Genomic DNA, 16535 nt, shown 5'->3' with positions numbered 1-16535 from the left:
CCAGGTCAAGGCTGCGGTGGCCAGGAGCGGCCACTGCACTCCAGTCTGGGCGACAGAGTGAGACTCTAACTCAAAAAAAAAAAAAAAAAAAAAAAAAAAAACCATGGCTGACAAATTAAAAATGATCACAGAATCCCATTTCCTAATAAAGTATCATTAGTGACAGAAATGATAATATGAATGCTAAAGATATTCAGAAACTTCTGTGTATTCTTCCATAATAAATAACAAATACTTCTGAAACATACTGAACAGGCATTTATCTAGTAAATTGACACAAACAGGGTTTTTCAGTCTATATTTGCTAGCAAATATTAGTAATTATATCCTTATATAACAATGATATTTGAAAACTATACTTAATCTTTGTTTAGTAGCTCTTCAGAATAAAGCTGTAATTTACACAATGAAATTTAAAAATTTTCCAAAAAGCACTATATTTTACCAAAATAATAAGAAAATGAAGCAAAATCATAGAACAATGCAAAAAGCAGGCAGTTATTTAGCCCATTTCCATGAAAGATAGCTATTACTAAGATAAAAAATTAAAGAACTTCTGTATTTCTTTAGGCCTCTCCCCTAATTTTCAGTATGATACTGAATGAGTGATTTTGTGATTCTTAAAGCAGTCAGTATTCTTTTCTATAAAGATAGGAGGAGGCAGACCTGTTTTTAGATTTTTAATTTTTTTCATTTATTTTTATTTTTATATATTTTTCTTGTTCATTTCATTTTATTAGATTTTAAGTTCCAACCTATTTGTAAACACACTTCAATTGCTTAGAAAAAAAATAGTCACAAGAACAAAATATATTAAATTTTTTAATGGAAGTATAGTACCATTTGCAAAGTTGTTGCAACTAGATACAAGTTCATTATAAGTATACATAACAATTAATGGTCAACAAATATGGAGATAAATCTCACTTCCTACGGTAAGAATATAGCAGTAACCTATGTATTCAGAATCATTTATCATCAGTTTTAGCAAGTATCAGGTGGGTTAACTTGTGGCAGGGACATGAAACTGCATTAAGATTGGGGACCCAATTAATTTCTGTTGGTTTCCCCTAATTCTCAGCTGTGGCATGTTCCTATAAATGAAAGAGAAAAACCATACCCTCTCTGAGAATGAAATCTCTACAAATAAGAGGAAATCATTTGAGCATATGGCCAAACCATGACTCAAAGGTTTAGGACATGTCACTATTAGCCCAAGAAATAACTACCTAAAGATTAAAATAGAAAAAAATTTATTTAAAAAAAATCCATACTCATTTCACATGTGTAAAAAGTCTACCAGAAAACATGGCAGGGAAAGAGGCCATATGAGACAGCTGAGTTACCAAAGGAAAAATAGTCAAAGGAACATTCTTGCTAGTTCTTAGAAAGAGAAAAATCCCATCCACTTGATTTTCCATATATTTTTTTTCAAGGAGGGAAAAATGTTGCAGTACCTTATTTTTAAACTTGTAACACCATGGGTTTTAATTCTGATAGCCTGTCACTATTTTTTTTTCTTATTTATTCACTAAAAAAATTTCCCTTGCTAACTCTCCCCCCACCAAAAATACTAAACTATATAACATATAATTTTACATATTTTAAACAGGGCATGAATTAAAATTTATTTTGTTTTGAGAATTTTATAATGCCTTCTAGGATAAATGAAGACATCCTCTGATTTAGAAAACCTGCTCCGTGTCATCTGATACCCACAAACTAATAAGGTGACAAAGAAATCATTTAAAATCTAAGAATTTTATGATATAAATTTTCTTGTAAATGAAAAAACTTATTGAGGGAAACTGCTAGGGGAGGGAGAGGCATACCTCATCAACAAGGGTACCTGCATAATCAATGTTTGTATACCTAACCATGAATTGTACCCCACATCCTTATAATAAAAAAAATGAAACAACTTATAAAAAGGCTGCTAAAAATAACAGAATTACCTGAAAATTATTTTATCTTGTTTGTCCACATTATTTTTGCATTCATTTCAAGAGCCTAAATAAGCATAATGCCTTAGTTCCTTCAATGAGAAATGTTCTTAAAGTTGCTTCCAATTGGTCTAATCTAACTGACATCATCTAAATGAAATTGAACAAATCAGTATCTTGTTTGACCTGCCTGCACCAGAGGCCACTGCATCCAATGCAGCTGAATGCTGATTAAAATTCTAGTTTAGAAAAACTCAAGAAAAGAGTGGGATTGATTAAAGATACCTTTATGAAACGGCAAGGTTTTTGAAAGCCTGTGAGATGTTAAAATAAGTTGTTTCAATCCATCTCCTATAACTTTCATCAAATACAGCCATTTAAAAAATACTCTGAAATGATGTGTAACATCTTGACCAAATAAGGGATTCAATTTTGGTACAATGAAATGCATAAATAATAAAATTACATCAATTATATTATAAAACATAACTATTAGGATGCTCTAATACTAGCATTCTGCTTTCCAACATGTTTTCAGGTAAGCAGGGACTGGGGTATTAAAAATGCAGCATATTTTAAAGTATGCCTTTAAAGAAAAGAACAAGGTCATTTTATCCATAGGCGACCATTGAGAAGTTTAGCTCATCATTTCTAAGAATCAAACAGATGTGTATAACGCTTAACATTTATCAAGTGACAAATACCTGAAAGTAGTATGAAAATTATCAAACACCACCTATCTTGACACCTATCTGTATTAATAGCTTCTTTATTGTTAACTTATTGTCATTATTAGGCGCTATCACACTTTACCACCCTTCAAAATACCCTTTGTTGAATGTAGCAACAGATTATGCTACTTAATGCAGCAGAAAGAGCCATATGCTTTGGAACTGTACCATCCCTAATTCTGATGTTTCCAAGAAAATTATTTAATTGAAATCAAAAGTCTCAGATTGTGTATTAAATAAATGTCCTTTGTGGTCATTCATTTAAGAACTGTTTACCGAGCTTCTGGTTTCCACCCGGCACTGTGTGTGAAACTGCAGATAGAATTTTGAAAGATGCAGTCTCTATGTTTTAGCAGTTTATAATCCAGTCAAATGGGAAAATTAAATGAAGCTATGTGAAGCAACATACCTGCTCCAAGCCTGGAGTAAATCATGATGGTTCAAAACCTCATGTATCTTCCTCTATTCTAAAGGCTGCTTAAAGGCTTTGTTATCTATGTTTTGTTTTCCAGCACTTAGTCAACACGCTAAGGTGATCTATAAAGGCAACTCTACTTTGCTGAGAACCTGCTCTCCATCTGCTAATCTAATGACCTTGAAAGCTAGTTATTATATTGAAACTGTGAAATATACAATAATCCCTCAATTAACCAGGATGAACCTAAAATGTTCTGGTTCATTTAATTTACTGCTTAACAGAGTTAAGTAAAAAACCTTTTAGTTGAATACTTCCTGAAAACACATTAGAGTGTTTTCTGCCCTGATAAATACAGTGAAATTGAAAATAATGTTAACAAGTTTATTTCTCTAATAAGAGTTAAGGCAAAGATTTTCACAACTTTAGGACATCTTGCTTCAACATTTTCCAATGGCTGACAGATATAATTTGACACCAAAGAATATTATTTGGGGTCACCTTTTTAGTATTATAGAATTTTAGGACTCAAAGAAACATAAAAAAAATTTAGTTCAATGCTCTAATATTAGAAATGAAGAAAGTAAATCTCAGTGAGATTAAGTAAATCTGCCTTAGTCACACAATTAGTAGCAAAATCTGAATTAAAACTCAGAGAAGTGGACTCAGTCTAGTAGTATTTATTTTTCAAGGTATTACAGATTTATAAAATACAGGAAATTGATATGGATTTTGATTGACTGCACAGCATATCCTAAAAATAGCCTTGAGAGTAGAACTTTGTTTTATGTCATTTTCCTCCTTGTGATAAAAACCAAATGTACAACAATTTCTGTCTAATTTTGGTTGCTTCCAAGCAATTTCTTAATATTGATATTACCACCGTTTTGAAAATAGTACAGATTTCTGTGTTAGCATTTGAAAATCAAGTTTGTATACTTCTTCTCTATTGGTTAGTAGAACTGTATTTAGTAACCAAAGATGCCATTTTGTGAACACATCTGCTGTGCTGAACACCTAGGCCCATGGAGTCAGACTTAAACAGTATTTTTAACATTGTCTGATTGCCCTTGTTTTGTGGTGTCAAGTCAGACAGTTAGCAATAGTTGAATGTAGTTTATTTTCTCATGGTATAATATTTAGAGCATTCAAGAGCATGTTAAGTAAAATGAATGCATACACAGTGTCTACATAAATGTAAATTTATTCATAATCAAGAGCAGAATATTTTCTATGGCATTTATCAAAGCAAATATCCTTATATAGGTATTGCTATAAAATGAAGAGTGTGTTTAAAACAAATAGGGACAATCTCATGTTTATATTCAGTTATTTTCAGATGTGCTATTAAACTTAAAAAAGATTATATTTCATCAAAAAAACAAAAGGAACCATGGAGTATAAATTCCACAGTAATATCAAGGTCTTTTAAAAGACCTTTGTATAAAAGTGTTATCTTGCATTGAAAAATGCTATTGTCTGTCTAAAGAAACCTCTAAACTGTGTTGATTCTGGGCTTTATTAAGTAACTTCTTCTGAGATAGAAGTTTAATGTATACTAGAATACAATAACAATCAATAATATTTGAGGGTCATTTAAACCTTCATTTTAAAATATAAGATCTAAATTTTCATACTGTGAATTGTTTTTTAAATGAATAAAAGTTCTACAGGGAAATCATCTTATTAATCCAAGCACTTTAGAAAAGGCTCTGAACAAGTATGATGTCCTACAAATAAAAAAATAATTCTGATAAATTCATCTTAGATTTGGGAAAATCTATCTACAGAATTAAATTGTCATTCTATTATTTTACCTAATATAAATAAATATTTCAGTATTAGAGCAACAGAATTCTCATGTAGGATATGAGGTGAGTTTTCAGTGTAAATATCAATACATGAGGTTTTTTATTTTTTGCTTTTTTTAATGAGAGAGAGAGAAAGATGAGACAAAAATAAGGGAATAAATATGGAATGATGGAGACAGAGAAAGCAATAGAAGTAAAGTAAACTTACTGCCAGCTTGATGAAATATTTAGTACCAGGAAAAAGGTGTAGTATGTGATCCTGGAAAAGTTCTGTACTATTATAGATGACATTCCAAATTGTAAAATCATGTGTATGATTTGAAATATATAATATATAGCGTTCCAGAATTCCATTTACTTCTCTTGGTTGTTTCCACCTGGGAATGGGGAAATACAGCGTTATCATCATCATTCATTCAAGTGCAAGATTTTCAAAGGACACATATGAACTTAGCTTTGTACCCTTGAGGGAAACAACCCCCCACAAATCTCAAAAGTGATTTATCTTAAAAAAACACCTAAATAGTTTTTAAATGCCTATTCTGAGTGGCATAAATAAAATGTGATATAGTCTCTGCTTTCTAGTTATTTATGATTTTAATTAGCTAACAACACAAAAATGTATGAGTGAGTACTTGATTTTGAGTTTAACTCACAGAACAAAATGTGAGAGGAGCAGAGCATCTGAGGATTTATGAGATATGGGAGAGAGAATAATGTAACTGTCCTGAAAATTCCAGCAATCTAACATGAAATTAATATGCAATTATAGAATAAGAGAAGGTGAGGATAAGAAGGGCTGACATAGTCAGCCAAGACTTCTTGAATGAGGTGACACACTACTTAGATATATAAGATTTTATATTTATTAGATGGATTGGATTTGGATAGGTAGAAGGAAAAATAGAGGGTATTCCAGATGAGGATTACAATGTATATCAGTGGGAATGGGAAGGGCAAGTCATGGACACAGATGGGAAATTGTTAAATTAAGAAGTACTGAGAGTAGTGGGGAATCTTTTGGGGTAAGTAATGTGGCTCAAGTTAAGGGTGCACTGAAAACCAATGGGAGAATTTAGACCTGGACCAATGGAATATGAATCATAATATTCTTCAGCTTGAATGAATGCTATAATGTATACAGTCCAAACTCCTCTTTTACAAATGAGAAAACTGAGACCAAGAGAGAAAAATGTGAACAAGTATTCACTGGTGATCAGAGAGATTTTAGCTTAGGACTACAGCACACCTTACACCTCATGTATTAGGAAATGGACAAGAATCACTAATATCAGAAACCATCAGGATTCACATGCCTAAATGTAAAAGCTTCTTTATGCCTTCAACCATTGGGAATAGGGAATTTAGAAGGTCTTCATTTATGCTCAAAAAGAAAAAAATATGTACATTCTTTAATACCAAATCATTGCAAATGATGCCCCACACATCAAAGCTCTAGGCAGTCATGTAAGTGGTCCATTTTCCCTTTATTGGCGTTTGCATGGAATCTGTGTACATAGGTAGCTCAGCCTGATTGCATAAAGACAAAATGGAAATTAGGTTGGCAAATGATAATCAAAGGTTCCCAGAACCACTGAACTAATCACTTCTATGCATTTAATCACAATAAAATTAATTTTATGTCACAAGTTCCTCCCTTGATTGAACTTACTGGGCTTCTCACATGAACCAGTGCATAACAGAGACAACTTGTGTTCCTACTTACTGTACGTATATAGTTCTAGAATCCAGTACAGTCAGAAGTGGTGAATCCACGTCTTCTGGTGGCAGCTGTGCCGTGTACAGAAGGGCCCGGGAACTGTTTGTACATCCCACAGATGTGCATGCACTGAGTAGAAATTGGTGGGGCGTAAATACTGCTAAATCTGGGGAGTAGAAAGAAACAAGAATTTATCATTATACATTTAATTCAGGAGATCCCGCTTTTCTACATTCCTATCTTTGAGAACTATAAAAATAAAGTTTAAAATAAGAAAGAATAGCCATAAAAATCAATAGCAATAAAATACAGGGTGCTTTAGCACTTAAATATACTATGATTGCTTTTAAATAGACAAGTGTCCATCAAATTCTTGTTCTGACTTTTTTTCATTTGAACAATTTGACTGTTTTCTTGAATACTCTGACCAGGTAAATCCTTTTCTAAGTTTAGTGCTAGTTCAATGGCTCTGTTTAAAAATAAATGAGATATTTAAATTATTTTAAAGCATATTTGAAGACAACAGCAGTTGCTTTTGAAATGCAAATACATGACTTGTAACAATGACTTTGAGCTTGTAATTCCATTTGCTAAATTCCTTTCTTCTCCTGTCCACTTAACAAACTATTATTTGACCTTCAAGTTGTCCAAGTTCAGTGCAAATGCCTGTTTCTTTCTTAAGATGTCACTAATGCTCCCTGCTGTCACCCCAGCACAACAAGGTGGAGCTTTTATACTCTACTTTGTCACCCACAGTACTTTGTGACTAACAAAATACTTTAGCTTAACATGTATAACACTATTTCATAATTATTTGTTTACATCATGATCTGATACACTAGATTAAACACTTTGAGAGAAGAAATGGTGACATATTCATTTTGTACCTTCAGTGTCTAGCACAATGCCTGGCACACTATAGGCTTTAAATATATGTGTTTGAATAACATGAATAATTAATGAATAAGATGAGCTAGGTATGAAAGATGACCATAAAAGTGGGATAGTACCTTAGCTAGAAATAATTTCTCCCTTCCCAGCACCTCTCTAGTACTTTATACCTGTCCATCTTTCTAGTGGATATTATAGTCTCTTGCATTAGAACAAACCTGTAATTTACTAATTCAATTCAGAAATACTCTGAATACTTCATTTACAAAAGTCCTCAGTAATCTAACCAAAGTTCAGTCAAGTTTACTAAGATGTACACATCATTCATACTTTTACACTACTAGAAATAATCATTATTTCCTGGAATATTTTTGAAATAAGTTAGTCACAATTTAAGAAACACATATTCTTAAATCTCATTAACCTTGAGCCATTACAATTTCATGTTTAAAAGATTAATGAAATGCAACTTAATTCAGGCAAATGGATTTTGCATCGCACTGATAACAAAAGTAAACTGGGAAAAGAACACTTTGATTTTTATGCAAAGTACAATCAATTGGTTAAACATGTAGGTCACCAAAAGAAAGGTAAAAAAAAAAGTTTCATAAATACAGTTACCTTAGAACAAAAATTTGTCATCAAGAAGAGGCTTTTAACGCTTTTGATTAAACTTGGTTTTTTTAATTTTTGTTTTGCAACTTCTATCCTATAGGAATTCAACGGTGGCAGGTTAAGATAGGGCACCCCCAACCAACATGGTCAGGAGGCATGTTGCAAGGACAATTTGAAGCTTGTGGTAAAGCAGTGTGGCATTGCCAGGAACTGCTGAGGGATGGCAGCAACCACTGCACCACGTTTACATGAGTGAGACAGACCGGGATGCTTTCATTTGGATCAACAGTCTCTGAAACTTCCGAAGGAAAAAAAATCATGAGGACAGTGGCTTCAAATGCTACCAGAGAGTAGCCACCCAATTTTATAGGTGGTAAGGAAGTCACTCCATTTTTAAAAAGCCTGATACTTTCTTGTATATGTTTTCATGGTACAGACTTGCATATTGGGACTCAGGTATCTTAGTCAGAATACATTATCACAGTATCACCATATCACAGTGTCTTCCTTCACAGAATGCCCCATTCTCCTTCATATTGTGACCTCCATGCTTTGAAGGTGACCTTGATCACCTAACCCATGAACCCACCCAGAATATCGGCATCAGATGGGAGTAGCTTCCTGAAGCAATTAATTCAGGTGTTGCTATCTGTGCTTGGATTCCACTGTGACAAGACATCTTCCTCCATTGATTTAGAAGCATCTGTTTCTATAACAGTCAAGACTAAGGGAGGTCAGGATGTGCAAGTGAGTATCCTTGGAAGGGTCATGTTGTTTGAGAGGGCTAATATGGCTGGTGAGCCTAGATTGAATAGAAAACACCACTGCTTCATTCCTAGTTAGAGTTTACCCCTAGACTATTTAAGGTATTGTAAAGTTTGTGGTTTTAAAAAATGTTGCATTTTACAAGATAGCATGGCTTTAAACTGAATATGCAACTTAGTTTAAGGATGTTAGTGCTATATAATATGAAAAGTGCTGCAGGAAACATAGAACAGTATAGAAAAATCAGGGCTTCTGGGTAATTTTGATAGGTAAGAGTTAGAAGAGATCTCATTGGAAAGGTGACCTATTGAGCAAAGTAAACGTTGTAGTGATTCTGGGGCAGGGCCATTCCAGAAGAGAAAAAAGAAGAACCGATGCTTAGAACATGCCTTAGGAGTAGCAGCCAATGTGGCTAGAGCAGAACAAATGAGACAGAAGGAAGAGACGACATCAGGAATTTAATGAGAGGCCACCTCACATGGGCCTGATAGGTCTTTGTAAGAATTTTGGTTTTGGCTTTTAATTTAAGATATTCAAATTAGGAAACCACTAAGGATATAGAACAGAGCTGTTATACAATCAGAGCTAGACTTCATGAATAACACCCTGGCTTTTAGGTGGAGTACAAACTATAGTGAGCAAGAGCATGAGAATAAATTCCACTAAACAGGCTATTGTAATATTAAGTGGAGGCTGGTAGTAAGTGAGTAATAAATGGTTGAATTCTGAATTTGTTTTAAAGGCAATGCTAACTGGATTTCCCAGTGCATTGCAGGCAGGATTTGAGAGAGAGAGAGGAGCCAGAGGTTTTTGGCTCCAAGGTTTTTGGCCTGAGCAAAGAGAAGGATGAAGTAACTATTTATTTGGTTGAAGGGAGATCATGGAGGGGATAGTAAAAAATGCATATTGTAGACATGCAAGTTTAATATGTTAGTTAGACAACCAGGTAGAGATTATTAATTAGGCAATTTGGACACAAGTTTGGAATTACAGAAAGTACTGGTTTAAGATATAATTTGAAAAGTCATTGTCATATAGATGGTATTTAAAATGGATGAGAATACAAATGGAGTGAGTGTAGCTAGAAAAAAGATATAAGAATGAAAACTCTGGGACACCAACATTAAGATGTCAGCAAGTAATGTAGAAATCAACCTAGGAGTCAGAGAAAAAGTGACCAGTAAAATATGAAGAAAACAATGAGATTACGGTGTCCTGAAAGTAAAATTTTTTATAGGTCAAATAAGATGAGGACTAAAAATTGACCAACAGGTTTAGCAATATGGCAGTCAACAGTAAATGTGCAATTGAAGTTTCCATGAAATTGTGGGCACCAAAGTCTGACTTGAGTGGGTTTATGAGGAAATGAGAGACAGGAATTAGGGACAGTAAATATAAGTAACTTTTTCAAGAAATATTGTTGTAGAGGAAAGCAGAGAAATGAAGAAATAGATAGAAGGTAAGTAGAGGCAAGAGAAGATTTTTAAAAATCAAGTGAGAGAAAAATTACATTGTATGCTGATGGGAATGCTCCAACAGAGAAGAAATTAATAGAAGTGGATGAAAGAGAGAAAAAAATTGCTGAAGTTTTGTTCTTGAATATGTGAAAGAGTGGAATCTAGTTCAAAAGTGGATGAGTTGGCCGGGCTCGGTGGTTCAGTCTGCAATCTCAGCACTTTGGGAGGCTGAGGAGAGTGGACTGCCTGAGTCCGTGGGTTCGAGATCTGCTTGTGCAACTTGGTGAGACCTCATCTCTATAATAAAAAGCAAAAAAAAATGTAGCTGGGCATGGTAGTGCGTGCCTGTAGCTCCAGATACTTGGAAGGCTGAGGCGGAAGAATCGCCAGAGCCCAGCAGGTCGAGGCTGCGGTGGCTGAAAGTATGCCACTGCACTCCAGTCTGGGCGACAGAGTGAGACTCCAACTCAAAACAACAACAAAAAAAAGTGGATAAGTTGAACTTAGAAGGCACAGAGACAATGTATAGTCACAGGAGGTAATGCAGATTATGTGGGTGCAATTGCTGATAGAGGGATAGACAGTGGCAGAGTCTGTGAGAGTTACTTTCTAACTGCTTCAGTTTTTTCGGTGAGGAAGAAAGCAAGATCATCAATCAAGAGTTATCTTTGATTCTCCAGGGTAACACCCTGCAGTGGCCTTCTATTGCTCTTAGAATGAAATCTAATAATGGTCAATGAGGTTCTACTTGACTCAACAGCAGTCTTCTCCTCATTCCTTTTATATGCTAGGCATATTTCTGTTCCTCTAACATGACAAACTCACATTTTTAGGCCTTTGCAGGTGTTATTCCTTCTAACTAAAATTTATTGTCTCCTTTTTTTGTACTTGGCTGACATTTTCTCATTCTTCAGTTTTATCCTCCCCTGAGTAAGGTTCCTTGATAATAGAACAATATGGTCATCATCATCTCCAGGATCTCACTGTCATATCACTTTGTTTAGTTTCTTATCATGATTACTAAAATAAGCCAGAATTTGCCTTATCATTTATTTCCTGTCTTCATATCCCTCTCAGGAGGATGAAAACTTGAGTGCAGAGAGATATTTTTTATCATGTTCACCATAATAACTCCAGGATCAGTGTGATGACTAATTGGCATAGTTTTATTTGTTGAAAATAAATGGGCAAGACCAGAGGGAGATCTTTATGACCATTACCCAGATTGCCAATTTTTTTTCCAGAAATAATGTCTAGGAATATTTACAAATCTCCAAGAATCTAATGAATACAGTGGAGGAGTCTGTAGTTATAAGGTAAAGGAGATTTACTATTTAATAAAAGAAAAAGGCACAACTCTGCCTGTGTGAATGCCAAAACATAATTTGCAAGTACTAATGCTTTATTTAAAAAAAAAATAGGAGCTAGAGCTATACCAAAATGTTAACGGTGTTTCTCTTAGTGTGAGGAAATAAAGACGATTTAAACTTTGTTACATATATTTTTCAAATTTTCTATTATATACATGTATATCATAGATAAAGGAAACAACCAGCCATATTTAATCAATATCAATTCATTATTTAAAAGAATATATGCCCCAAGCCTAGTTAACGCATGCCCTATTACACCTCCGGTCACACTTCTCCTCTCCACAATGACTTCAGCATTGGCTCAGTTTTCTTTTCAATCTTAATCTCTTTTTGGCAACTCTAACATCCTCAATAATGACTCATCTCTGAATCTGGCTTCACTTTAACTTCCTCAAATGCAATGCCCTTCACCTCTACTTCATTTATTCAACATTCAGCATAGTTACATCCATCCACTACTTGATCATCTTTGGAACTAGTTCCAGAATTCTAAATCTAAAATATGCCCTCTGTGACCACAAAATGGTTATTTCCTGCCTATTCTGCTTGTCACATGAATGTAATCACTCCTTTGCCCCCACACAATGTCCAGTTAATATACCTTCTTATTTCCTGAATATTTGCAACAGTTGAATTTTTCTACCTATGATCTTTGATCACTCATTGCAAATTCAAACTTTCTAGTCACCTAGGGTGCTTCACCTCCCCAATCCTCTTTTATATTGCTATCCCAGCTCTGGATAAATCTTACCATCTCATACCTCTAACACTTCTCACATTTCTAAGATGTTTCTGTGTGATATCACTGCACATATTGGAAGCATCTACCATAATTTTAGCTTTTCCAACTTGAACTAGGTCCTTGGAATTGCTCAGTGATAACTATCCTGTTCTCTTGTTGTCCATCATTGTATTGTTCTTTTTTTTTTCCCCTCCATTTATAGTTTGGCCAATTTTAGTGAGGAATCAAGTAGAGTCTTATATTGGAGCCCTCAGGTATAGCTCCCACCTCTAAATTCATATAATGCTCAAGATTTGTGCAATGAGGACTGAGATCATTATGGTCGTCATAGTAACTTATTTTTTCTTCTGCTCTTCCTTACCCCTGACCCCATGTCTTTCATTTAGTTTGTGTATAAATTTTCCACAGTCAAATTATAAATTCATAATTTAACTATAAATAGGTATTATCTATAAAACAGAATGTAACTGGTCAGGAAGTGAGAAAATAAGAGAATTCTTCTAGACAGTGGCATTGAGGGAACACAAAGAAAGGACTCAGAGTTCAGATATAATGTTGGGGAAAACAGGAAGCATATAATCCCTCCCACTTCCCAATTCAGATTTCCCAGGTTGATGAAGTTAAGACAGAATGAAAAACTGATGTGCAGATTCTCAGAATGAAGGAACTTGATCTTTGTTTTCAAGGCAGAGTAGCAGGTCAAGGGCAAGACCCAAGCAAAAAGAAAGACCTTGACGTCTGTTGGCAGGCAAGACCACAACAAACATTGCAGTTTTCAGTTACCAAATATAACATGGAAGCAATGGGGATATCTACTGGATGGGAAGGGAACTGTTTGAATAGTGATCCTTTTGCACAGAGGAGAACACCATAAGTATCCACACTACAAATACGGAGGAACTCAGGACGACCCTGGAAGGTCTTACACACTGGGGGAGGAGAGAGGTCCCCCAAAATAATTGTGATCTATTTACTAGTAAGTTGTATGGGAATAAAGTCAACTATTAAACTGCATTATGAAATAAAGACATAACTGTATACAGAGATACAAACATGGGCATTTTTCTTGAAGAATGAGATTTACAAATGCTATATGCTCAACTGGCACCTCCTCTATGCTTATGATGAACATACAGCCAAGATTTCCAGGACCTCTGCAGAATTAAATTATTTTCTAATTTGTTTTAGATAAGTTAATTCACAAAAGGAAATAATTTGTGAGGCCATATTTCTGGCATGGGAAATCTGATGGCTATGTGGTTGCTACAATAATAATTGGGGCATTTTCTTTTGATTCCCCAAATCTGAAAACTATAAATTCAATAGTACAAAGAAAACCTGTCTGATTAAATAGCTTTTCTGACTTCCAAGTCATTATGCCTGTACTGTCTACCCCAAAGTGGATTATTCTCAATGCATTTCCATAAGAAGATGAAGTATTGCTAGTGTCCTTTGAATAATGCGGCATGGGAAGAAGAAGAAGAAAAAGAAAAAAAGAGGATAGAGTCTAATTTGATCCATGGCAGAGGAAGTTGCCTGAATGACCTAATTGAAAAGTTCTTGGTCAAATGGGAAAAGATGGTGAGGAAAAGGGAAAGGAAAATTGGAGGAAAAAAAAGAGAGGAAGGCATCAGGTAGGGTAAAAGCAGTAGCTGTGTGAAGAAAGAACAAATAGAATGAGAGGGGTTTTTTTAAGAGTTATAAAAGATATGAAAAGAGGGTTAGAAGGAGCAGGGCTAAGGTATTCTTTGAGAGTGAAGCCATAAACAAAGCCATCAATTTAAAATTTAAAGCAAAGAGGAATATAATGACAACTCTTTCTCCTCAGTTTAACTGCAACTGATTTGGTAATATGTCTCTACAGATGTGATTAGGCCCTTCAAGGGCAATGTAATGGATCAATGGATTCAAACAATTGCAGGTATGTACACAAATCTGAGTCGGGTAAATGGAGGGTGGGGGAACCCTGAAAACATAAGGCCACTGTTTGTCAGAGCCCCTGAACAACAACATCTTGTTTTCCATTTGCTTGATTGCATCATTTGCATAAGATCAAACACAGGGAGTTGTGGACAGGGAAAAACAGATCACTCTAATATGCATTAGAAATGGATCCACAGGCATTATCCTCAGACGTGTTACAAGGAAATGCATCCCAGTGCATGGAAACCTCACCGATTACTGTCAAGCAAACTATAATTTACAGTACTGGCCATGAATTATATGCTATTTTACGATTGATTTCATGCTGTTGTTCAGAGAATTTCATTGATCTCAATTTACAAAATGAACCAATAAGTAGGCAATAATTTTCTTTTAACTCCTGGTATAAACTGAGGAATTTATATCTTCTTATGTGTTTCACCATTAAAAAATTAAAAAGCAGTTTCTTTGCTTCATTATGATTGAATGCAGTATGTTTGGATCTTTTTCTGATAACTTCCTAACATTTCATGAATGAAAAACACAGCACTTTCCTGATTTTCATATCTCCTCTCTGCATATCCTTCCCACAAATCATCAAGTAGATGTTTGAAAATTTTGGAGCAATATAGGTAGCCACTGACCACAGCATCTTCTGTCATTTGGTATTCCAATTTGCGAACCTCGGTTAGGTTATGGTTCAGTGAGAACACATCTTGGGCAGCAGACCTGAGAGGTGATATGTTTTCCACAGATGCCTGGAAAGCAATGAGTTAGGCCAGGATGCACGTGGAGTGTCAAGTTGCATTTCTCTCTGCCATTGTGTAGTCCTTGCTCCACAATTGCTTGCACAGCCCTTTAATTCCAGAAGAGCCAGATTCTGACCTTATTATTAATAAAAAAAACAGAGGCTTCATTTAGCCTGAACATCCTTACTCTTTTGTTCCTCATAGAAGCCTTAACTTACAACATGCTTTTCTTTGGCCAGGTGAGTAATTAGCCATAGCCAAGATCCAGTCCTGTGCTTTCAAACTGATTTACAGAGCTGGACTCACTTTGCTGTGATAAGGACTCATATATAAAACTGCACCCAAGCTTTATTATTAAACTCAACAAATTCTTCTATTTATGTTAATAATGTTTTCTCCTTATGAGAGAAATCCATATCCCTCCCTTTCATGAAAACCCCGTAAAAGGTTTATAGTATCCATGGAACATATCCTGATTCTCTTCAACATGTACATAGTTTGCCTCTTATGAGTTGCCCTTTTTTAGTATATCTCCCTTGTAAGCATCACTGTAGTGGTCATTAATATTCATGGTATTATCAGCTCTTTGAGGATGAGGATGCACCTTATTACAGACATCTCCTTATGATCCTACTAATACTTTGAGCCCTCCTAATGTTTGGTTGGTAAAACTTTCTTTGCAATAAGAAAACCGGCAATAAGGAAAGGAGGACCTGGTCCCTCCGTCATGATTACAGCAGGTGGCATGTGGTGGGGGAGCCCAGCCTGCTGGGAGTTGTCACTCACTAGTTTGAGGAAAGAAAAGAACTATTACTGTCAGTTGTGATAATGAAGGATGATGCTTCCTCATTTCCCTCGTTTCTTCTTTCCCTGGTTAAAACAAAAGACTTCCATGAAAAACTCTGTATGCTGACAGCATTCTCAGTCAGCTGTCTTCCAGTCTGACTTCCTGAACATCTTTAATATCCTACTTGTAATATATTATATTGAGCCTAAGGTTTTCTTGGTTACTTTTATAACATAAACCTTGGATAATCTCTCTCTTTCTGTGTCTCTCTCTCCCCCCCCACACACACCTCCCATCCCATAGGCACGCTAACATCCTACCCACTCCTCTACCTTGCCTCTGGGCAAGATATAAAATTAGTGAGTCACTAGCTGGCTTTCTATTTTAATCAATACTTCTAATTCACAAACAAAAGGGAGAAGAGAATTGAGATAACTTTACAGTACTGTTATCTGAACAAACTTAGTCATATAACTCGGCTAAGTTTTCCTGCAAAACTGGAGATTTTTTCCGTAGCATTAGGTGGATATTTGCTACTCTCATAATCTTTAACAAAATTAGGAATCAGTCCATATTTTGTAAGAAAATACATGACATACTGGCAAGCAAAAAT

General features: G+C 35.0%; 1 protein-coding gene across 1 annotated transcript in view; it reads right to left on the bottom strand.

The window, feature by feature from the left end:
- LOC103255181 (usherin) overlaps positions 1 to 16535 on the bottom strand; it is a 465104-nt gene that overhangs the window by 366318 nt on the left and 82251 nt on the right. The window contains exons 13-14 of the mRNA XM_008053149.2: positions 6627 to 6786; positions 5109 to 5277 (exon numbers count right to left, since the gene is read on the bottom strand). Coding sequence (XP_008051340.2) covers positions 5109 to 5277; positions 6627 to 6786 — 329 coding nt within the window. The remainder of the gene's footprint in view (positions 1 to 5108; positions 5278 to 6626; positions 6787 to 16535) is intronic.

The sequence above is a fragment of the Carlito syrichta genome, unplaced genomic scaffold, assembly GCF_000164805.1.
Source record: "Carlito syrichta isolate Samal-C Ts95f unplaced genomic scaffold, Tarsius_syrichta-2.0.1 Scaffold287916, whole genome shotgun sequence".
NCBI lineage: Eukaryota > Metazoa > Chordata > Mammalia > Primates > Tarsiidae > Carlito > Carlito syrichta.
This window is presented reverse-complemented; position numbering and strand designations above follow the sequence as displayed.